The sequence below is a fragment of the Zea mays genome, chromosome 1 (genome assembly GCF_902167145.1).
Source record: "Zea mays cultivar B73 chromosome 1, Zm-B73-REFERENCE-NAM-5.0, whole genome shotgun sequence".
NCBI lineage: Eukaryota > Viridiplantae > Streptophyta > Magnoliopsida > Poales > Poaceae > Zea > Zea mays.
In genome coordinates, this window is record NC_050096.1 from 286699496 (window position 1) to 286723897 (window position 24402).

At 46.6% G+C, this 24402-nt stretch overlaps 3 protein-coding genes across 3 annotated transcripts; 1 reads left to right on the forward strand and 2 right to left on the reverse strand.

Annotated features, from left to right (window-relative positions):
* Positions 1 to 11729: 11729 nt before the first annotated feature.
* LOC100284288 (uncharacterized) lies at positions 11730 to 13095 on the reverse strand. The gene has a single exon (NM_001157183.2). It carries the CDS (start codon positions 12971 to 12973, stop codon positions 12137 to 12139), a length of 837 nt encoding a protein of 278 aa, NP_001150655.2. The 5' UTR covers positions 12974 to 13095; the 3' UTR covers positions 11730 to 12136.
* A 7160-nt stretch (positions 13096 to 20255) lies between these two features.
* On the forward strand, positions 20256 to 21247 carry LOC109943802 (uncharacterized). Its single transcript, XM_020547305.1, has 2 exons — positions 20256 to 20483; positions 20574 to 21247. The coding sequence occupies exons 1-2, from the start codon at positions 20293 to 20295 to the stop codon at positions 21067 to 21069; spliced, it is 687 nt and encodes a 228-aa protein (XP_020402894.1). The 5' UTR covers positions 20256 to 20292; the 3' UTR covers positions 21070 to 21247.
* On the reverse strand, positions 20628 to 21873 carry LOC103645629 (glutathione S-transferase T1). The gene is made up of 2 exons (XM_020547306.1): positions 21593 to 21873; positions 20628 to 21525 (listed from the first exon to the last, which is right to left on the reverse strand). Exons 1-2 carry the CDS (start codon positions 21785 to 21787, stop codon positions 21319 to 21321), a joined length of 402 nt encoding a protein of 133 aa, XP_020402895.1. The 5' UTR covers positions 21788 to 21873; the 3' UTR covers positions 20628 to 21318.
* Positions 21874 to 24402: the final 2529 nt, after the last annotated feature.

The window sequence follows — 24402 nt, forward strand, 5'->3', positions numbered from 1 at the left end:
ACAACTGAATTGACTTGACAAGAAGGAGACCTTGAATGCGGAAACTGTCGAGGACAGCAGCGTGAAAAGCGATGCCGGGCTTGTCAGGTGACCGTCTCTGACCGATCCGCCGTCCGTCGTCGACGAGTGGAGACTGGAGTGGAGCCGTGGATCAGCTGCCGCGCGCGCGCCGCTTGCATACAGGTACACGTACTATGATACAGGCGCGCGCGGTCGCGTCGCCGTCATTCGTGTTTTTTTTCCAAGACGAAAGGACACCGGCGCCGGCGGTGAGAGCCTGAGACTGAAAGGCAGCCCAGGGGCCAGGCCAGGTCCGCCTGTGGGATGCATGGACCGGAGCGGAAACGCTACGGGCAACTGGCAACACACAACACACACAGGCGTAGGCGTGCGTCTCCTCCTCTCAGGATCAGGATCATGGGCGGCCGCGGCCTGATCACATCCTACCGCGCGCCATCACATCGCGACGTGCACGCTGCATGTTAAAGTCCGTCACGGCACTGTGGCCGTCCGACGTGATGTGCCGACAGGGGCCGTCCCTGAATTTACTCATGTCACCGGCGTCACGGCGCCATATCAATATCATGCGGACGCCAGGCCAGGACGCCGTACGCGTTTAATTAAGCCCCGTGTTTTGACCTTAATCTAACCGCGCTCGCGCCCCCTAGCGATAAAACCACTCTCAATTCCTCTGCGGAAGAAGTTTTAAATTCTCGATGGAAGCCGTTTGCGGAAATTTGAAACGTTTGGTTAATCTTTCTGAGACCTACTCCTACGCCTACTCTGGTCGTGGGCTCGTGGCCTTCGTTTGTCGTCGAGTCACATATGGCGAGCTCAGTTCGAGGTCAAGAAGGAAGGACCGGTCTTCTCAACAGCTAGGGCTGCGCAGCGCAGCCCAGTTCACGCGCCATCACGTAACTTGTGATAACCTCACGTGTATACGATACGAGAACCTTGATGGATACGGCACGAGCTCTCCTACTACTAACTTAAAACGATCCATTTCGAATTTTATCAAAGTCGGTTGTGAGTCGTTTGGTATGACTTGCACTCGATCCATGCATAGTGTTGGGTCAAAACGGCTTGATCCGTGTACTTCAGGTCTGAGTTTTTTTTTTGGACTAGGGTCATTTTATTTGGCTTTTGGTTGGTTTTTCGGGTTGGGTCGGATTTTGGATCAAAAATCATGACCCGCATCTAGTCCATGAATTATTGTAAATCAGAAACTTTGGTCTGTGTGTCTGCCCGTTGCATTGGTCGGGTTGAACCAAGTCTGAATTTTTAGTGGCCCATACTTTGGTCTACCTACTACGTCTTCACACAATATGGTGTCATAATTTAGTATTATTAAAATTGATTAAGTATAAATAAAAGATATCAATCTATAATATCAAATAAACACTAACAAATTAATTCTGAAATGTATTTTTTCGTAAATTGATTTGGATCGTAAAATATAAATATTATCACTACAAATTTGAGTCAACGTGATTCACTTTAGTTTACACGTAACATACATAGTTGTGTTATTTTTTAGACGGAAAATGTATATGTGAGATTGGTCTCACATGTTCGCAACCTCGTAGGTCAGGCTTATGTTGATAATGTAAAATAGAGAACTTAGAATTGTAGATAATAATGTTTGCAGAATAAAGTTTAGAATAAAGTTTAAAATATGAGATAAGTTAGGGGATGAGATATAAGGTTAGTTGGATATGGCTTTAGGTCTATTTAAAACTGCTCTAACTCTAAAATATTTAGTGTAGTTGATGATGTAGGTCATTAGAAGCCCCACGAAATTATGGACCTAAAGTTATATATCTTTAGAAATTATCTAGAAAAGTCATCGTGTTTCTTATTTATACTGAAATTATTTTTAAAATTTATGAACCTCAAACACCATTGGTGAGGCCTCTGTTTCTCCTTGTTTGATGGCAGCGGTGCGCCTGTTAAGGTGCTGCTTGAGATTAATGGCGAGTCGCTTGAGGTGTCGCTTTTCCGCCTTGCGCCCGACGTCGACAACCTCGCCCTGGCCGAGCTTGCTAGAAGGCAGCAGGATGTCATCTCAATCGAGGGGCCTAGGCTTTAGAGCTTGCGCTCCCTACCTGGTGCGCCAAATGTTGGAGAGGAGAATCCTCTGGTCAGGTGGCGGATTGCACCCGCCCTGATCCTCGGATGAGGAGTAGGCTTAGGTGTTGACTGGTCTTCTAGATAAACACAAGAACACAAGAGTTTAGAGTAGTTCAGGCCGCCAGATTGTAATACCATACATCCACTGTGAGTTGTATGGTTTAGATGTTGTAGCAGTTCCTGTTGGATCCATCTTGAAGTCCTCTGCCTTGTCTCATCCAACATCCCGAGCATTGTTCTCCATAGCTCCAAGGTTCTCCTCCTGACCTAGCTCATCGTCGTCGATGCCATTGTTCCTGAATGTTCGGGTCTTAGGTGGACTCCTCTTCAAATTTCATGATTTTATCTCTCTTGTTTTTTTAAAACCTTCATTGTAACAGTTCTGACCAATCTTGAATGGATGAATGATTAAGTTTTGAGAATGCCTCATAGTAATGACAGATACTTATAATACCGTATATTTGTAATATGACATTTGGGATAATTTGCTCTAGCAGTAACTCTACATAAAAATTGTAAGTTGAAAAACAACACCAGCATATTATAAACAAGCCGTCCTGGAAATTATCAAGTTCACATTGGCAGCTGATGTCCAATTTACACATTGTAGGGTGTTGCAGCGCTATTTTTTTCCCTTGTATTTTAGGTGTGTTAGTGTTAACGATTTGTAGCCAAACTTGTGTTTCTAAAGACTGCAGAGTTAAAACATCTCTAAGAAGAATGATCTAATTGGAGATGGGTGTGGACATGGTTTATACATGAGATCTCCGTCATTAAGGAGTGTTCTTACAATCTGGTTTCAACAAATTAATTGTAACTGTTGTGATACCCGCTCGACGTGCTCAAGGTCAACCTGCAGTGCAGGTGAGCGGATTTTTATTGTTTGGTGAGTGCTCAAGTTGCAGTCTTGCGGCGCTATCGTGCGGGTGCAGCACCTTGGCCTCGGGAGGCTGATCGCCTGATCCGAGACAGTTAGCTCATGGGATTAAACTGCGGCGTATTTGGGGTTTCCTAGCATTTTTGTTTTAGCAGTGAGCGTAATGTAAATAATGCGCTGAAACTTATACCGCTGAAATGCTTCCCTGTATCAGAAAATAATTCAAAAGAAAGACGGCTCAACAATCCATCAGCTTGGTGCTACTTGTGTAGTTGGTTATATCTCTGGTGTCGTTGGTACTGTTGTAAGTCCTGCAAATAATATTGTCTCATCCATGTACAACAAAAATGCTAAAAAATAGCATACATGTAAATATAAATATAATTTTCCAGCATAAGGTATCATTGTTGTCAAAATCTACTCTACAATTTTTCTAATGTTCTCATCTTATGCTTCTAGGCTATCAAAACTGAAAAGTACTTGTCCATTCCGATCACCCTTGTTGCATTGGACCCATCATAACCATGCAGTGGTTCTTGTACGATAGTTAGGCCCTGTTTGTTTGAGATTATAATCTATATAAATTATATAATCCAATGTAAATAAACTAGTGAGGAAACAAACAAGCAACTTATCTGATAAGATTACATAATCTAGCACTTGAGATTATGATAATCCTATAAGCTCATCAAAGGGTGCTTATTTCAGCTTATTTTTTATGAAAGACCCACTACCCATGGCAAGTTGATTAAAATTACTTCCAATTGTCATCCACCTATCCATAAGCGTTCTCACCCACCAGACAATTAAAACAATCAAGGGTATTATTGTATTATTGCCGTCCGACGTGATGTGCCGACAAAGGCCGTCCCTGAATTTATTCATGTCACCGGTGTCACGGCGCCATATATATCATGCATGATGCGGACGCCAGGCCAGGACGCCGTACGCCTTTAATTAAGCCCCGTGTTTTGACCTAATCTAACCGCGCTCGCGCCCCCTAGCGATCACCACTCTCAATTCCTCTGTGGAAGAAGTTTTAAATTCTCGATGGAAGCTGTTTGCGGAAATTTCAAATGTTTGGTCAATCTTTCTGAGACCTACTCCTACGCGCGCCTACTCTGGTCGTGGGCTCGTGGCCGATGGCGAGCTCAGTTCGAGGTCAAGAAGGACCGGTCCAGTCCATGTGCCGTCACGTAACTTGTGATGACCTCACATGTATACGATACGAGAACCATGGATACGATACGATCTCTCCTACTACTAACTTAAAACGATCCATTTCGAATTTTATCAATGTCGGTGGTGAGTCGTTTGGTATGACCTGCACTTGCACTCGAACCATGTATAGTGTTGGGTCAAAACGGCTTGATCCGTGCCTATCTCACGGATATGTCAAGTCTGAGTTTTTTGGAGTTGGGTCATTTTATTTGGCTTTGCATTGGTTTTTTGGGTTGTTCGGATTTTGGATCAAAAATCATGACATGTATCTAGTACATCCATGGATTATTGGATGATCAAAAACTTTAGTCCGTGTCTGCCCATTGCATTGGTCGGGTTGGACCAGTTCTGATTTTTTTGGTGGCCCATACTTTGGTCTACCTACTAAGTCTTGACACAATATGGCGTCATAATTTAGTATTATTAAATTTGATTAAGTATAAAAAATGTATCAATTTATAATATCAAATAAATACTAACAGATTAATTTTGAAATGTATTTTTTCATAAATTGATTTGGATCGTAAAATATAAATATTATCACTATAAATTTGAGTCAACGTGATTCACTTTAATTTACACGCGCGTAACCTACATAGTTGTGTTATTTTTTAGACGAAAAATGTATATGTGACATTGCTCTCACAAGTTCGCAACCTCGTTGGTCAGGCTTATGTAAAATAGAGAACAACGAATTGTAGATAATAATATTTGCAGAATAAAGTTTAAAATATGGGATAAGATAGGGGATGAGATATAAGATTTTCTGGACATGGCTTTAGGCCTATTTAAAACTGCTCTAACTCTAAAATATTTAGTGCAGTTGATGATGTAGGTCATTATAAGTTCCACGAAATTATGTACCTAAAGTTATAGATCTTTAGAAGATATCAAGAAAAGTCATTTTGTTTTTTTATTTATACTAAAATTATTTTTAAAATTTATGAACCTCAAACGGCATTGGCGAGGCTTCTGTTTCCCCTTGTTTGATGGCAGCAGCGCGCCTCTTAAGGTGTTGCTTGAGATCAATGGCGAGTCATTTGAGGTGTCGCTTTTTCGTCTTGCGCCCGACATCGGCAAGCTCGCCCTGGCCGAACTTGCAAGAAGGCAGGCATGATGTCATCTCAATCGAGGGGCCAGGCTTTAGAGCTTGCGCTCCCTACCTGGCACACCAAATATTGGAGAGGGGAATCATCTGGTCAGGTGGTGGATTGCACCCACCCGGATTCTCAGATGAGGAGTAGGCTTAGCCGTTTAGGTGATTGCCTGGTCTTCTAGATGAACACAAGAGTTTAGAGTGGTTCAACACCTTGGCCTGAGGAGGCTGATCGCCTGATCCGAGACAGTTAGCTCATGGGATTAAACTGCCACGTATTTGGGTTTTTCTAGCATTTTTGTTTTAGCAGTGAGCGTAATGTAAGCAATGCGCTGAAACTTATACCGCTGAAATGCTTCCTGTATCAGAAAGTTATTCAAAAGAAAGACGGCTCAACAATACATCCATCAGCTTGGTGCTACTTGTGTAGTTGGTTATATCTCTGGGGTCGTTGGTACTGTTGTAAGTCCTGCAAATAATATTGTCTCATCCATGTACAACAAAAATGCTAAAAAATAGCATACGTGTAAATATATAAATATAATTTTCCAGTCTAAGATATTATTGTTGTCAAAATCTACTTTACAGTTTTTCTAATGATCTCATCTTATGCTTCTAGGCTATCAAAACTGAAAAGTATTGAATTTCACAATTTGTTCACAAGAATCCTGTCCATTCCGATCAGCCTTGTTGGACCCATCATAACCATGCAATGGTTCTTGTACGATAGTAAGTCTACGGTTTCCTGTTAGCTCAAGTGTATTTCTGATTTTATAAAATAAATAAGTATGGTTTGAAAATCATAAAAGTGGATTATAGTTTTACAATGTCGAAATATTATATGGATCAATCTTAGTGTCACACTATATCATTATAAAATGACCAGCTTGTCTCGTTAAGGAATAAACGGTGTATATACCAGTGCAGGTATCTAAAGCCTAATGAATCCTAGCAAACTATGTTTTATGCGTGCGCATTCAGAGTTTGCTTAGCTTTAATCATCACTTTTTAGAATTTATTTTTATGATATTTACATCGTAGTATAATTTCATTTATAACAGTTTAATTCTGATTGCTGACAAAGAATTTGTGAGTTAAGGTCAGTGATAAATATGTGTTGTTTGTTTTATGTAATCTTTGTGCTCTAACATTTTATTAAATAATGCGTGTGTCGTTTTACAACGCACGCATGGATACTTAGACTAGTATTTCTCTAACGTTAGTCTTTGACGCATAGAAGACGAGATATAGAAAACGTTGTTAGAGAGAAATAAAATATAGAGAATTTTAAAGGGCTCTAAAAGACAGATATAAAAGTCGAGGATACCGCGAGTCAGCATAAACAAGAAGATGACTTGCACATCCTCGTACAACTTCCAGAACGTCCCTCGCAGCCGCAACAAGGACGACGTGAGCGCTTTCTTCGTCCTCGTTCCTCTGCCAGACGAGACGAGCGGTGGGACACTGTTCTTCGTTCCAATAATCACTAGGCCCTGGTCCTGTTCCTGTCTCACTCCTGCGCTCCCCTGCATCTGCCTGCCCTACCCTCCCCAGACCCCAGTCCGCCTCACTCCGGGTGCGCCGCTGTTATCAAGTGGAATGTACGTGGCGACCTCTTCCACTAACCGATCGATACTTGTGGGTCCTAAGTTTGGACCACCGAGAGAGCACAAGCACTCTACTGGCCACACGATCTTCCTGCAACAGAAATAGGAACATGTGGCATCAACAACGTCCGAGAAGACCCCGCAAAGATCACATGCTGCCTCAGATCCTGTACGGCATTGTTCCACTCGCACAAGAATCCGTTTCTGACAACAGTAACGCCTTTTTATGTCCATTCACAGTGAGGTCCATCTGGATGGTTACGTTCACATGCATGCTTTTTTAATGACGAATATTTATGGATGAGTAAATCGTCTCAGTTGCTAGAGAATTGTTCCCTCCATTATTAAGTGTAAATTGTTTTAGTTTTTTAGATATGTAGCTTTTACTATGCATCTACTCCGACATATTATGTTTAAATACAGATGCCTATTAATAAGATTTATTTTTAATAAGCTATCAACTACGTAAGAGCGAATTAGAGAGCTACTTACAACTAGTTATAACTACTTTCTACTCTACTGCTACACTAAATAAGAGAGCTACTACTACTCAAATACCACAAGGGAACAAGCACAGCACAAGAGATGAATGAATTGCTAGAAAATAAGCATTACACAAGTAAGGAATGAATAAACTACACATGTGGAGCTTACATCGAACCGGGAAAGAGATATGCCATCGTGATTTTTCTCTCCTAAGATTTGGAACTTTGGATGCTTGTAGGAAACTTAATCCCTATTGTAGCGAGTCCTATCGTAGGTGATTTGCACATTGACCAACATCACACGCTGGATCCACAACCCCGTCACAAGAACCACTACCACAAACATTGCCAAGAGCAATTTACTAGAGGCTCCGCGATGCGGGATCAAGTTCCTCTTCACAAAACACTTGATTTTTTGGGGGGGGGGGGGGGTGGAAACAATCACCAATCACTCAAGCTTCAACGGTGTAGGTGTTGGCAACCGCCAAGAGTAATAAGAACGTACAATATTCATAATCACTAGTGACGCTAAGATGCAACTAACAGATGTAATGCTCTAATGATGAATCTCTCTCATAGTGTTTGTAAGAACACAACCGTTAGATAGCGGAGAGGCTTTGATCAGCTTTCAATGGCTATAAGAGATGACTTAGAGTGCCAAGAGAGCACCCAAAATTGTCCATCCAACTATATATAGTAGGGAGCAAACGAAGTGGCCATTAGGCCTTGCAACCAAACCACATGACCACTAGCGGTCCCATCGCAAGCTCAATGGTCATCTAGCAGCCTTCCAATGGTTGTGTGTGAACTCCATTGACTCGTTCTACAAAGGTCCTGAGAGGTTCAAATTGGCACCGCAATAGTGTGATGGTTCTCGTCAAATCATCAAACAGTCTGACACCCTCACTACATTACTAACCCCACATCTAGCGGTAGTGGCGGAGCGCAACCCAGAAACAAGGTATGACTAGGGGAGGGAGATGGACTTTGCCACACTGATGTTGCATGTTGGAGAGGGGGGGGGGGTGGGCGGAGAGGGATGTTGCATGAGCACATGGGCGCGACGCTGCCGAGAAGGGCCACGACTCGAAGCTGGCGACTGCACAACGCAGTGGCGCACGCCATACAGGGGCATGAGACTACAGAAGGTAGAGCTCAGTGTTAGAGCATGTGAGCTAGAGAGGAGAGTTAGAACGGCGATGGGGGCTGAGAAACAAGCTGTGAGAGGGCGGGGTGTCAAAGAGAATATAAGCGAGTCGCAGGAAGGTATGGCGTGAGCCATACCCGGCCAATATAATATCAAAATTTAGTGCTAAATTTCCATTGATAATATCAAAAACAATATAATTTGAACAAAAAGATTTAAACTTATAAGTGATTTATATAAAGTTTAATTTGCTATTTTATAATAGACTATGTATTGATTTTTAGTATATTTTTAATATAACAATAGAAAAATTTAGATCAAAAGAAATTTGCGGGCGATTAACGGGAAACGGAGATTAGGGATGGTTTCTCATCCCTGTCCTCCTAGCAAACGTGACGGGAACTATATTTTTATTTATTTTAATGCTCGTAGAAAGTAACTTATGTCATGTCCACCCTAAGGTTTTGTTCGGTTGAATAAGGATCAAAGAGGATTAGGAGGATTAAATCCTCTCCTATTTAATTTTGATTAACAAGAAATTTAATCTTCTCTGATTCAGTTCAATCAACGTCAAACCAAATACGGAGTAAATCCTAATAGAGAAAGTCCCAACGGAAAATCAAGGATCGAGTCCTGTTGCCATTTCTAGGCCTAACACACCGGAGAAACCGCCATCAGCCTAGTCGTTCGCACGGAGCCAGCCACCAGGCCGCTAGGGCACTGGCGGACAGTCCCGCCGTAGAGCTCGAGCGCGCGAGATCCACAGGCATGCGGGCTCAGCCTCTGATCGAGGCATCGAGCACTGCCGCCGCGAGTGCTGTTACATTCTTAAGGGCTCGTTTGGTTAAAAGAGGATTGAAATAGCCTTCAACTCTCTTGTAAGTTCTAACAAACAAGCTCTAAAGGGATATGAGAACATCTCAAATTGGGGGGGAGAACACATCATTACACACCCTTCTAGGATTGAGACTTGCAATCCTTTCGTGTTCTTTTCCAATTGGCACTCTCATTCAGCAAAGTCCGATAAACTATTTGCATCCTTCATTTTCGATGTTGCCGGACGAACGCAGTAGAGCAATCTATCATGGAAGCCTGCATTATTACTTCTGTTGATGTGGACGACGACCACTGTGTTGCAGATGTTGAAGGCCACCGTCCATGGGAGTGAAGGACGAGGACTTTGATCTCCGATTGGAGTGTTAGCTAGTCGCGGTCCTGAACATCATTGCTGTCAACATCCTCTGAAGACGTTCTTGTTCATCTTCGTCATCCACAGCCTTATGTTCTCATCGAAATACATAGGAGAGCAGATTGCGTGATAACGTTAGAGAGCAACAGACAAGCGATTGATGCAAAATGATTCTCCCTCTATGTTTACATTAAACACTGCTGTAATATATACAGTAGCCTAAATAGACAGCTACAATTACAAGTCTGAGAAAGAGTATGGGGAAAGACATCCTTTTAATTAATATTAAATCAATTATTAGTAATAACTGTTAACATTACACACACTCTTCACGATCACAAGGCTGTCTCTTACGGCGCTCTAGCACTAGACAATTGACAGTACAAGCCGGAAAAATCATGAAGCCAGGGACAAAACCTGCTTCGGAGAAGTTCTGCGGCCAATGGAGTTCGCGGGGTGGCCCAACTCTAGCTACTGGAGTACTGGACTGGCGGTCTCCGCGGAAGCAGCGGGCCGGCGTTTGTATGGACCTGAGGAGCCGAGAAATTCACTGGAAAAGGGTAAAAGGCCCATACAGAAGAAAGAGGCTCGGGAGCAGTGAGAAGAGACAACGGATCCCAGGTCGTCAGCGCGCGGGAAAGGCCTTGGGGAAAGGCCTTGGGGTAAGACGGGCCGCTGAAGCGACAATTCTGCAATCGGAATGAGGATGGCACTTCAACTATTCCTGGCCTATTTAACCTGATCGAGAGCTAATGTAGGGCCTTGCTTAGCCCAGCACATGTAGCCGAACCATTTCACGACTCGTCAACCTCGTGAGATCATCAGTTGGAAGGGTGGATCGGAATTCTCCTGCTTTTGGACTTGCCATGTTGGGCAGCAGCACTGGTGCTCCAAATGGCAGCTCCGGGAATCCATCCCATCGTAGAGCGAACTGACCTAATCAGCGATGAAAACATGGCGTGCGTCACCATGGCGTGGACCCAAAGACAAAAAAGAACGGAAGATGGCAAGGCAAGCCCGGGACGAAACTGCCGGCCGGTGCGAACATATCCTCCTGCAGCATCCAGAACGCACCGAGCTGCCCAACTTGCCAACTCTCCCAGAGACGTGCGCACCACCGTCGCGGGACCGGTGGCGGGTCGCCCACGCCATGTCCAGTGAAACCGCTCCGCAGGACGCGAGGACGCCACGTGAAGCATGCGGAACTCCCGCCCCGTCGTCGACGCCAACTCGCCAGGCACGCTTCTTCAACGCCCGCCCATACACTACATACGCGACCGAGCCGCGGCCACGCGCACGCACCCGGCGCACGTCGGCACCACCACCACCACCACCACCACGTCGTGCGCGTCACTCGCGACGCAGCCAGCGCCGCGGACGGTTCGGCGTGGAAGTGGGCGGGAAGCATCATGGCACGTACGTACGCACGGCACGGCACGGGGCGAGGCGAGACGCACCTAGATTTTCCGCATGGCTTCCAAGTTCCATTCCACCACCAAATGCGGCTGGCCGCTGCGAACTGTTGCGTCGAAAGCGATCCGGCCGCCAGTCGGCACGGCACGCACTTATCAACACCGGCCGGCGGGCGGGCGGGGCGACGTCGCTGTCGGCGGGCGTTCCACCCGCTAGTGGGCGCCGTCCGTCGGCGTTCCCGAAGCCGCAACGGCCCCAGGTTTGCTGTTCCCACTTGTGGCGGCGGGCGCAGGGCGTCGCTGCTCCGCAACCGCAGCAAGTGGTGGACGCTCGTGGAACCGGATTAATGTTATCGCCAGCCGGGATTGATGGACGTCACTGGCTGAGTACGCGAGGACGACGAAAGAAAAAAAAAGGTAGGATATGAGGGAGGACGTTGCTTCTGAGAGGCGAAGCAGACTGCTCCGTTTCTTACCATGGAAGCAAGCCAGCCAAAGGGATGGTTCGAGCTGGCAACGGAAAGAGCATCTGCAACTGCATCTACAGAGACTTGAACCAGGCATGGAACAAATGGGTATCTGATTCCATACTAATCTCCAATCCATCATTTACAATAAGCTTATGATACAAAACCACTAATTCACCAATGATCTCTGATAATGAGAACCAAGTGTGTATGAACTGTAGTGTACTGACAGCTAATAAGGATACAAGTTCTACTCTTCCACAGGAATAGGAAGACCTATAGGTACGGTATTGTATTGGTATGTATACGATGACTATGCATCTTTTCTCGCACTCGGTACTGTACAAGAGGAGCAGCCACAAAAATCAAACAATAGCGCTACTGGCACCATACGAAATGAATGAACGAATAGTGTGTTCCACTTCCACCGCTGAACTCGGCAGCTGCGGACCAAAATCTTGGACGGGTGATGAGATGAGATCCGCCGCCCGCGCGCGCAGCGGTTTCACGCGGTCATGAGGAGGCGGGGCTTCTTGAAGGCGAGGGGGCTCTGCACCTCCTCGTCCTCCTCCCACATCTTGCCGGGCTTGCCGCACCGGAACACGAACTCCGGCACGGCCGGGAGGTTGAGGTCGAACGCACGCGCGGCGGAGCTCCCGACCTCGGCGGACGTCTCGGCGGGCGCCGCCGGGACGTCGGTGGACGCGGCGGCGCTGCCGACGCCCCCGTCGTAGTGCTTCCTCTTGTGCCCGCCGAGCGCCTGGCCGGTCGGGAACTCCTTGTGGCAGACGGAGCACCTGTGGACTCTGCTCGAGGCCGCCCCGTCGGAGGACGCGGCGGTGGATGACGTGGCCGGCTCGCGGCCGACCTCGACTGGCGGCAGCGGCGGGACGACGACGGTGATCGGGGCGGGGGCCTCCGGGACGGGCACTGCTGCCGAGACAGTTACAGCGGCGGCAGTAGGAGGAGGAGGAGGCGTCGGCAGCTTGACCCGGTGGCTGGTCTTGTGGCCCCCCAGCGCCTGGTAGGAGCTGAAGGACTTGCCGCAGACGGAGCACCTGAACTCCGCGGCGGCCGGCGCCGCGGACGGGACCGGCGTTGGCGGCGCCTGGACGCGGTGGTGGCCACCGCGGGAGAGCATGAGGAGGCAGAGCGCGAGGTTCTCCTCCTCCGATCGCTGGCGGCGCGAGCGCTTCCTCTTGGCCCACCCCTGGGGCACGTGGGCGCCCTCGTCCCCGCCCGTGGCGGTGGCGCTGCTGCTCGTGGTCGTCGCTGCGGGCGCGACCTCCTCCTCGCTCTGCTTCTCCGGGACGACGGCGTGGAGCAGCTCCATGGAAGACATGGTAGAATAATGCAAGCTCAAGCTTCGCTGGGAGACGGGGCTGTTTGGCTGCGACTTGTTCTCGCGGTGGTTGCTTGGGCGCCTTGCTCTCGCTCGCTGTGGTGAGACTGTGCGAGTGTGATGAGTGAGGGGAGTGAGGGTTTTAAAGCGGTGGCGGGTGTGTGATGGGGCGTGGGAAGTTGCGTCGTAGGTGGGGGTAGTGAGGTGGTCGCGGCGTGGGCACGCACGCGGCACAGTCACAGGTGGGGGCGCGGCGGCAGTGGGTGGGAAGCCGGTGGAGTGGCGGCTAGAGACGGGTTGGGTTGAGACGTTGAGTTGAGTAGTCTCGTTCGGGTGGGTGCATGGGTGGTGGACGGAGGCGGCGAGAGGGCTGCAGGGAAGAGGTCGTGGTCAACGTGGAGGCGAAGACACGGAGAGGATGCAAAGGGGAAGCCGGGCAGCACAACTTGCCTGCCGCTGAGCTGAGCGGTGCGGTGCGGTGGAACGAGAACGACGACTGGTCGTGCGAGTGTGGTAGGGTAGGAGAGTGTGTACAGGTACAGGCCAGCTAGTATGTGCGAGAAAAGAGAGGTGTGGGGAGGGAGGACTGACCGGGGCGCGCGGCTCCTGCGTCGCTGTGGATGTGAGATGCGGTCGTCGTCGGTTGCGGATCCATACATATCTCGAACCGATCCACGCATACCCGGCTTGATCCGGCAACGCTGGACGCGCGGGCGGGCAGACGGACCCGGATCGAGTAATAAGCAAGCAAAAAAAACAACGAATTACAGCAGGTTTTATTTTTCTTTTTGCGAACCAACAAATTAAGCTTCCATATTTTAACTAGTGTGTGCACACTGAAAACTGAAGTACGTAGTATGTCACAAACTTTGTTGGCGCTTATATATTACTACGGTGCTGCGCGGTAGTAGTAGGAAGAGGAGGATGAGCAGTTTGTCTGGTGTCTGCGCTAGTAGCCTAGTACTCTGCGAGGCATTTTAAGCACATGCGCAAACATGCAAACGCTTGAGCGGTGGTCCTCGGCTCCCCGTCGCCCCCTGTTCTGGCCAGGCAGACGGTTCCAAGTCCAAAACAAACCAGAACCGAACCGGTAGCAACTAGCAAGTCGGGCGCAGACCACGCGGTGGGTGGGCCCGCAACAGCGCGCATGGAAGATTCCAACAGCCTGGGCACCTCGAGGGGGTCAGTTAAAATAACCCATCGCGTATGAGCTTCCGTCGGCTGAAGTGGCACCGGGTTGCATGGATCTTCTGCATCTACCAGATAGGCACGCGGTTGCGGAGAATTTTTCTTTTCTTTTCTAGATGGGTTAATGGCAGTGGGAGCAGCCGTTGACACTTGCGCTGTCACAGTCTCGCGTTAGTACGTTCACGCACATGATATATAAGCTGTAGTAAAGAAATTGGAATCGGTAGTTAAGTTCTGTCATTTTTTTTAAAGTCTGTCGTTAAAACAGGATTTTTCTTTGTTGTCCAGACCTCGATCAGTTACCCTCTCCCAACAATGCCTTTTATTTGTTTAAAAATAAAAAAGCACTCCCAGAGCGATGCTTTGTGGATGAGCATATGACTTCTAAGACGTGCTAACAATGGCAAGAAGACTCTATCCTTGCAAAAACCTCATGTAGCTAGACAATTAGAAGACTACCACCGTACCACCACTACTGGTACTAATAGATAAGCACAACACAGCCTCTATGTTCCGTAAATACTAGTACTACTAGTATACTGCACACATGGCGTGCGTGCCTATAGCAGCCTCTCTGCTGTCACTCGCTATGTCACGCTGTGCACCACCTAACACGTCGTTGCCTTGGCTCGTATAAAAGTCGGATTTGGATCAGCAAGCTTGATCTACACCAAGTTGGCACATGCGTTAGACAAAACAAGTCCTCACTCCACACTCCACAGACTATCACTTACGTCCTGGCAGACGCAACGCCCACGTACAAGCCCCGAATGCACCTGTTCGGCTTCGGCGGCCGTGCTGCGCTGCCACTCTCAACCCTTCGTTGCCTCGTTGGCTGCGCCGAGCAGAGTCCTCCGTTGCTCCGTCCATACGAAAACGGATACGGGATAAGCTACGCATAATATTGACTATGTGCGATCAAGACAATGTTATAAATATAAGCTACGACCCAACTATTATTATTAGGTATATAACACAGTACCAGAGAAGGGTTCTATCACAAGCAACAACATGTTTATCCCATGATTCTTCTCACACTCATTGCTAATCAACACCGGCCGTATCCATAGCAGCACATCTTCGTAGCATCCACACATACGGAGACAAAATGCTACAGCACCGGCGTGCCAGCTAAAAGATCAAAATACCCAAGATATAGATGAATTGGGCGTCTCCAAATTTTCTTGCACAAATTAAAACAAGTAATCAAGCTCAACTTCGTTCCTTATGCCTTATAGTTCGATCAAAAGTTCTGCACACCAAGTTCCAATCATAGACTAGTATGAAAATTCTAGTGATATAAATACTTAAAAGAAATTGTTTAAATATAAATGATTAATATAAAGAAAGGATTATAATCTCGATGCTTTACCGAGATATCTGATAGTGCCACTAATTCTAGTTAGAGCACCCGATCAATACTATCGCTCTCCTTAATCTATGCAAGGACTAAGTGCTATCTAGCAACTAGTTTTTCACCTCTCTGGTATGGTAAACCACTCAACCACTACCACCGTGCCCCCACCGTGGCTATGTGAGTGGCAAGTTGCCTCTAACGATTGCTATCACCATATGGACTAAAAGTGTTGTACCTTTTAGGTTTTAAAAGACAACAAATCTGAGTTGGGTGCACTGTTATCATTTCACCTCACACGATTGTCAACATGATTAATGGTGAAATATAACGATTTATAATGTCTAAAAAACAACCTGTAGGGACAAAAAAAGTTGTGCGACTATACCGACAACTACCTCATATGTCCTAATTCATGCAACAACAAAAGCGAAAATAAATCTAATCTATTAGGCATATCTTCTCTATGCAAACCATCAAGATAAAAAAACTACGCACAAACGACTCATGTATCACTATACACACTAGCATATCTACCATATTCAACCATGATAATATCTGTACTACTTATTAAGACAGCAAAAGTAGTCTGCCTCTGACGGTTCTGCCGTTCTGCCTGTTCTGCCTCCAGTAAATCTGCACCGTCCATCCATCTTGCGCCATCGTCCATCGCAACCACCGCCGCTCGATCGTCGCTCTCCCGAGGACCACCCGCCCGCTCAATCGTGTGCTGGAACCTCGCCCTCCCGAGGCGCATCCGCCTGCTCGATCATCGCCCTCCCGAGGCCGCCATCGTCCATCGCAACCCCTCCCCTCCGTCGAGGTCGCCAAATCTCGTCTAACCGTCGAGGGCTGCACCCCTCCGCCCGGTGCCACGGCGCCCAAATCCCACGCCCCATCCCACACCCTTGATGACGACGACGAGCGTGTCGCTGCTTCTCCTCTCCCCTCTCCCCAGTCTCCACTCTCTCCACGCCGTCCTCCGCGCGATGTCTCCAGACTGCAGCAACCGCTCCCTCTTCTTTCACTCTCTCATGCGCACCTGATTCGCATTCCCCGTCTCAGAAAGGTCTCCAAGGAAACCCTCGCTCCAGTCCTTCCTCGCCACCGGCCGCCAGATCTCCAGCCGTTGACGCCGACGGTAGGGCCTCTCGGTCGCCCTCGTCGTTCTCCAACGGGGCCTTCCAAGAACACCAACCAGACCATGTGGCTGCTGCTCCTCAAGGCGCGCACCGACTGCTGGGTGCCTAGCCTCGCTAGCCTCCGCCACCGTCGCACTGGCCGGTGCGGCCAGGCATAAGGTGGCCGTGGGGAGGACCGATGTGCGAAGCCGGTGTGGTGGTCTCCACTGGCAAGATCCCAGTGGTGTGCTCCATGTTCTACACCTTCATCAAGGCCCTCGTCGTCATCTCCTTGCTCCTCCTGGCCGTCGAGGTCGCCACATACTTCAATGGCTGAGATCTCGCCGCTTCCACGCTCGCCGTCTCCTCCTTGTGCTCCGCCTCCTCGCCCTCCTCCACGTTCTTGAGATCCGCACGCGTCATAGCCTCCACGTTGCCGAGATCCGCACGCGTCTTCGACCCGGAGAAGCCGAGCCTGTCGTCGCCTCGCTCGTCCCCAGATCTGCGCCCAGCTATGTCTCCTACCTCGTCACCAGCGTATGTCGCCCCGACCAACGCCGCCATTCCGTGCACTGCTGCTTCCACGACTTCGTCACACTCGCAGACCACCTCGCCGAGGCCTTCTGTGGCCATTTCGTGCCGTCGCTCCCAGACAAGAATGTCGGGCGGGGAGCAGAGGACGAGGGAGATCACGCGGGGCAGCCACGGCGACGGCATGAGCAGGCCAGCCATGACAACAGCATGGGCGGGGCTGCCTGATTCCGGCCAGGAGTGGTTTGTGCTCGTGGACGCAGGTCTGATTCCGGCCCCTGTTCTAATCCCTTCTATCCCCAATCCTCTTCCCAGTGTTGTTCGCCACATGCTCTTAGGCGGTGAAGATTGGCTGGTTCTTAGGTCCGTATGCGAGCATTCATTTTACATTTTGAGTGGACTGTCCACACGCCCCTAGATGTGAATTTATGTTGCTGAATCGTGTTGATATCTCCAACTTTTATAAGTTGCTAAATGGGTCAATTGGTTTAATACATTGTTGAATTGCCTTAGCACACATGGTAAATAATCCATTTCTTCGTTACCTATAGTATGTTGTTGGTAAGTGCAATAATAGGGCCGCATCCTGGAACTCCTCTCCGGTCTTTTGTTGTTCTTAGCATAGCTGTGAAACTTGATCGATAGTATTGTGCAAAAACAGTACCGATGGTTGTGGTTATTGGATTATGAGTGATGATAACTCTCTAAACATAAGTCATTTCTTGCTTATGTTTGCTCTGTCAGTAAATTCTATGTGTATATTTTAGCTCGATCAGTATATTGTGTACCATATTTTAACTTCACCCATTTGTTGCTTGGTGGTGTCGGTGCCTAAATAGGTCTGTCGAACTGTCTGAATGTAGGATCATTAGAATCTGGGCTTAGGAGGAGCTGGTTCTCCAATTCACAAGTTTTAGGGGCACAAAGCTTCAGTTCTTTGTGTTCAGGCACTAGGCATGTAGAGATATTTTTTGCTGTTATTTTCTCTTTATGTGGATGTGGTTGCTTCATATGATGCTTTTGGATACCTTTTTTCTATAATTCTCTCTTTTGGCTTTCAGTGGTCACCTGCAAAGCATATGTTTTGGTCATTTCTATATGAGATGGTTTCTTAAACGTGTGGGGTCGTGAAAAGGTAATCACTCATATACACCGAACTATTGTGTCTTTTCTTAAATGTGTTGGATTTCTTTTTTGTCTACACAGAATGAACTAATAGAGATTATTACCTTGGCTAGCTGCAGTGCAATATCATTTGTATATTGCATTGTATTGTCGGGAACACTACAAGGGGACACCATGACAGATAAAGAAAGTGTTTTTTAATAATTACCAGGTAGCCAGTGTTGTCTTTCATAACAAGGCACAGAATGGGAAGGTACATAAAAGAAAATGATTTAAAAAACCAAGCAGAAACAAACTATAATTTTAATATTGCATCAGGATACCAGGATATGGTATAAAGAAAATAATTTGTGAGAGGCTGAAAATAAGTGAGGAGGGCCTCTTACATTAGGACTGAGAATTCTAGGAATTTCTGCAAAAAAATCACTTTAAAGATTATGAGTATTTAATGGGACTTCTAGCTGACCCTTCTAATTGTGGAGGAAAAGAAGGCTTACAGATGAAAACTGAAATGCAGATGGGTACAGACGTAACAACTGTGAGATACAATCAAGCCACTGAAAATAATACACCGTATTATAAACCATATTAAAATACTCTAATTATGAAAACATGGATATATCCAAAACAGCTAATAATGCATGAACATAATGACCGTTGGAAAGGAGTACATTTATTCATAAGCACAGCACTTTGACCCTATCTTATATATGAGACTTTCTGCATGCATTCTTCAAAATTTCAATCTATTCATGTATGCGTTTCTGAACTTTCGATGCTTCAATTCATTTGCGGGAATAAGTTTGGCTTAATCTAGAAGACTGTTTGGTCTTGCTTATATGCTTACTTGTGATCTTTCTTTTGTACAGATGCTAGACCTCACCTGCTGGTGTCACTTTTCAGTTGGTTGTGAACTATAAGCTTTGCGTCCCGCGGCGTGTCTACCTGTACTTCCGATTTGGATTTATCAGTGAAGGTTCATCTTCGCTTTTGTTTTTTCCTGGTCCCCACCCATGTGAAACTCTATCTGTTTTCTGGAATTATTGCCTCTCATTATACACTCTGGTAAACCTTAATTATGCAGATTGATCGCAACTCTTAATCTTTCCTGGTCTATGCAGGGGTTCTCGACACTGAGGAATTAGCCATTGTAAACAGCACCTTTCGTAAGGCCCAAGGTTCCAGGCTACCTGGAATCATTGAGGAAACGAGGAGATCAGGGGAGTCAACAACCTCAACACTGGAAAGTGAAACCTGGGCGATGGAAAGCCTTGAGACTGAACTATTTGATAATGCCTGTGCTTCGATCCAGAGATCTCTTGGCAAACCTGATAAACTTTCAGGTCGGCCCGTTGCTGCCTCAACCCCCCCAAAGGCCACAGCAAATGCACCTCGTGTTGCAGGTAACAAGCCTCAAATAGTGACCACTTCTTCAACAATTTCCTTGTTTCAGTAGACCTCCCAAGTGTTTGTTGCAAATATGCAGTATGGTCCCATTTCTCTTTTGTCCTATTTCATATTCTTCATACGTTTAAGGTCATTGCCTCTTGCTGTTAAATTTTCAGTTTTGCTCTCTTAGGTGATTATTCTATTAACCAACTTATTCTCGTGGTTTCCATACAGGAACACTTTCTCAAAAGTGTATCCAGCAATGTATATTTATAATGTCACTGAACTTGCATTTGACGATGTCACACCTGAAGATCCTGATTTTCCATTCATACAAGGTGAGGCATGTCTCGAAGCTAAGTTTATGTATGGATTAGTGAATCATCATTGTGTAATGTTATGTCATTCATGTTCATTCCAATATACCCATAGGCCTAGCAGAAGCTGGTTTGATTTCTAGCAAGCTTTCAAGATCTGATATGAATATCCCAGAAGATGTTCATGACAATCATATCTCGGCTGTTGAGTCTGAAATGGAAGTTCTGTTGTTGAGTCTGAAATGAATATCCCAGAACATTCTGGTCAGGGGCAGAGCTGCTGTTGAGTCTGAAATGGAAGTTCTGTTGAAGTTGAGGAGTGAGGTAGAGGAACAGCTGCAGAACGTACTGAGCAAGAAGGTGGAGGTGTCGTTCGAGAAGAGTAGGATTGAGAATCTCCAAAAGGAATTTGAGAGTGATAACTCGGCTGTTGTGCAACTTCAGTATGAGCTTGAAGTGGAGAGGAAGGCGTTATCTATGGCAAGGCAAGAAGAATTCTTGACATCTGAGATTTGATCATTTTGTGCATATTATTTCATTGTGCATGATGTTATTGTGCTCTTTAATTTAACCAGGGCTTGGGCAGAGGAGGAAGCCAAAAAGGCCCGGGAGCATGCACGCGCCCTTGAGGAGGCCCGGAACCAATGGGAGCGTCAAGGAATCAGAGTTGTTGTCGAAGGAGAACTGAAGGATGACGCCTCAGCTGGGGTGACATGGGCTAACGCTGGCAAAGAACACGCAGTCGACGAGTCTATCAACCGGGCGGAAGCTCTGCTGGAGAAGCTCCAGACAATGTCTGGTGAGATGGAGGTGCGGTCTCAGGGTGCGGTGGAGAGAGTGATGCAGCATGTGAGGTCCTTCATCGCAATCCTAAAGCAGCAAGCTGCAGATGCAAGGCAGTGGTGTACCGAGTTTGGGGCTTGTGCTGCTTCCAGGGCAAACGAGGTATCAGCACAAGTGAAGGGAAGCATATCTGCGTTTGGTGCAACCCTTGGAGACAAGTCGAAGAGGGCAATGGAAGAGTGTAAGGACGGCCTGGAGAGGATTTCACACAGATTCAAGACAGACTAGATACCAATTTTGTTGTTTGCTTGTTTTTTTGGGGATGTTGTTGTTGCAGAGTTGTTTACTATAGCATGCTGGAACGAACAGTAAGTAGTTCCCGACCGTGGCCTTCTGGAATAAGTGCAACGAAGCACTTGTGGCCTTCTGGAATAAGTGTAATTAATACCAACAGTAATTAATAATAGTTCTCGTTTATTTTATTATATCACAAGATCGATCTGTCTGTCTGTCTGTCGCTTATTCTGCCTTTGGTCGTCAGAGCTTTGATGCTGTTTTGAGCTTTGTGCTCGGCTCAAAAGCCTTGCTGCTGCTGCCTTGCACCATGCGTGCCTTCTTCACTTGGAAAAGGAGCTCGTGGGCTTCCTCAAAATGAGGGCTCGTGGCTTTCTTCACCTTGTCCATCCAGACAAGGATCCTCTCATGAGCTCCCAGGAATCGGTCACGGACCTCATCGCCAAAGATCTGCAAACATACAAGGGCTCATCATCGCTGGATCTGGATAGCAGCAGCAAGCAGTAAGCATGCATACCTCCAACTGCATTATCTCACAGACAAGGCTCAGATCTGCAATCGATGGCTGGGGGCTACCTAGCAAGAACTTGGCATCGCCTTTCAGCCATACTGATTCGATCACCCCCAGTGACTGCATCACAAGCTTCTCTGCTTGTTTCACAGCCTCATGACTTGTCGTAAGACCAAGGAAGGGAGCCAATGCAGTGTGCATTACAAGGGTTGCTGCACCACGCCGCAAATTTGAGTGATGCCAATCCAAGATTGACTCAATTTTGGCTCTGGTGAACAAGTCAACAGGATACCTATATCATAAATTAAATCAGAAAATAGCATTCTCTACCATTGCAGGGTGTTAGTCCCTTCCTAAAGAGTTAAGCTGCTGGCAAGATGTTGCAGAGCTGAGCTGTTGGGTCCCTAGGCAACTTAGGAACAGCACAAAAACCATGGTGGTATCTAATCCAAAATATTACTAATTAATTACCATACTCGGATTTAACTTGAACGATCAACAAAGATGAAGTGCTTGTTACACATAAAATTGCCACATCTACATTAAATGCCATTAATATTGTATACACAACGACGATCAATAAATCATAATATTCCTAAAAGATAAAGCGACACTTGTGGAAATAAAATAAGTTTAGTGCTAATATGTAACGCACCAGTGGTCAGCAACTCCAGGGAAAACCGATGCAAGATACCTCAAAATCACATGACTGCCACAAAAGCAATTTTTTCACCACGAAACATCAAGTATTACAACTATAAATTGGACAGTTTAAGCATGTACAAAAATAATTGCGTATAACAAAAATAATATTGTAACTAGATGATCCCAATCATATCAATAAAAACAACAATAACAACAAAGCCTTTTTAGTCCCAACTCCCAAGCAAGTTAGATAGACTAGAGTTCAAACCCAACAGAAACCATGAATCAAGTAGTTGCATTGTTACTTGTGTCCTTTTGAGTGATCCGGACGTTTTCCTGCTTGGTTAATGATGACAATATGTCTTGCATGGTTTCTTATGGCAAGAAATTTCCGATTTTGACCATTATTTACAGCAGCAACATAGCTGATGAAAGGAACTAATAGATGATGGATGCTTCTGGCATGTAGTCTGTGAGGTGCTGTCATTTGCATGCAGAGTAGCGTTTACTGTGTCTCTTGCAGTGTACTATTGTCGAGAACATGGATAACTTGGAGGCGAAAAGGGATGAAGTCTGAATAACAGGAAGATAATGGATTTCAGTTGGGAAGTTTTGTCCCTATGCCTTCACTAATTGAGTAGGTTCCAACGCGAGTAGAACTCGACTAGGTGAGTGCCCATGCGTTGCAACGAGGACATATAATATCACGGTAACTTATGTATTATATGTCTCCGTTGCAACGCACGGGCACTCACCTAGTATTAGTATATGATCATTAATCGTTGCCACTAGACGATAACACAGCAAAAAAACAATGCAACGATATAGTAGTGTACCAACAATAGCAACACGCCACTTGTGCTCCTCATGTTCGTTATTGATCAATATCGTAGAAACAACAATGTCTCCACGATATCTATATATATAAGGATAAATCGTCGCAACACCAGTATACTAGCACTATATATATGTGCAACGGGAAAAAGGGTCATGATGTTTGAGCACCCTCACCGTAAAAGAAAAGGCGGTAGCGGCGAATAGTAGGTGTCTGTGTCCTAACATGCTAGCTATTTTGTAATATAAACCTATTAACATTTTTATAAAATATAGTTAACTCTTAGGTGTTGTTAAGTTCGGCACCTAGAACGGTAACAGAATTGGAGTCACATACCGCCACGATCAATCAATGCTAAAGCCTTGAGAATGGATAGCGTCAATAGCTCTATGAATCAATACAAGTTGTTCTAACTTCTAACCAAGCGCGAAACACCGCAATCGATCTACTCCGTGATGGATAACAGACAAAAAGGACTAAACCAAATAACATGTTAGAGCATCTCTAACAGCTTCTAAAAAATAATATGACCCAATAAGTAGGTACTAGGACATCCTTAAAAAAACGTTACTCCTAATAAAAAAAAGTCTATACTCCAACAACTCTATTTAATTTCCTAAAGCGCTCCTCCCAGTAGCTTGAGCTCCTAATCAAACAGCAAGTGAATCCTAGCAGCACTGCAGCACCAGCAGTTCAAGAACGATAGCTTGAAATCCCATGTCCCCAAGGACCCCACCTAGTTTGTAGCAGCAGTGCATCACGACGCCATCACCGCTCTGCTGCACTGCACGCCGAGGCGCCGAGCGCCCGCCTGTAGCCAACTGCGACGCCGCCCAGCGTCCGCCGTCCGCCACCCTGGTCCCTGACGTTGCTCGCTCATGCGCAACCTCGCGCTCGCGTCTCGCGCCCTCGGCTACTCCGCTGTAGATGGACTAGGTCCTCGGCCCCATCGCCCTCATCGGCTGCGCCTACACCATCTGGCCAGCGCCGCGACGGAGACGACGAGGCAACTAGCGTTCGAGCAGAAAATACACAGGATTGGGAGGAAGCCTGGCGCAAATTTCCGTCTCAACCGCTCAGTTTTGCACCTGCCGAAGAACAGAGAGATGCTATGGAGAAATGTTGGATACTCTTTTTTTTCCTTTAAAATATAAATTGGGAGTCTTTTTGGTCACCTATAATTAACACGTTAAATTGGGATGGCTGGTCACCCGGGCCGCGCTGCCGACCGCGAGCTTCCTTCGCCCTTCGGTTCGGTCACGCCGTCGCGGACCAAACGGAGGACTCAACAGACGCGGAGGGCAAGGCGCGGGGTGACTGGTGAGTGGTGAGCGAG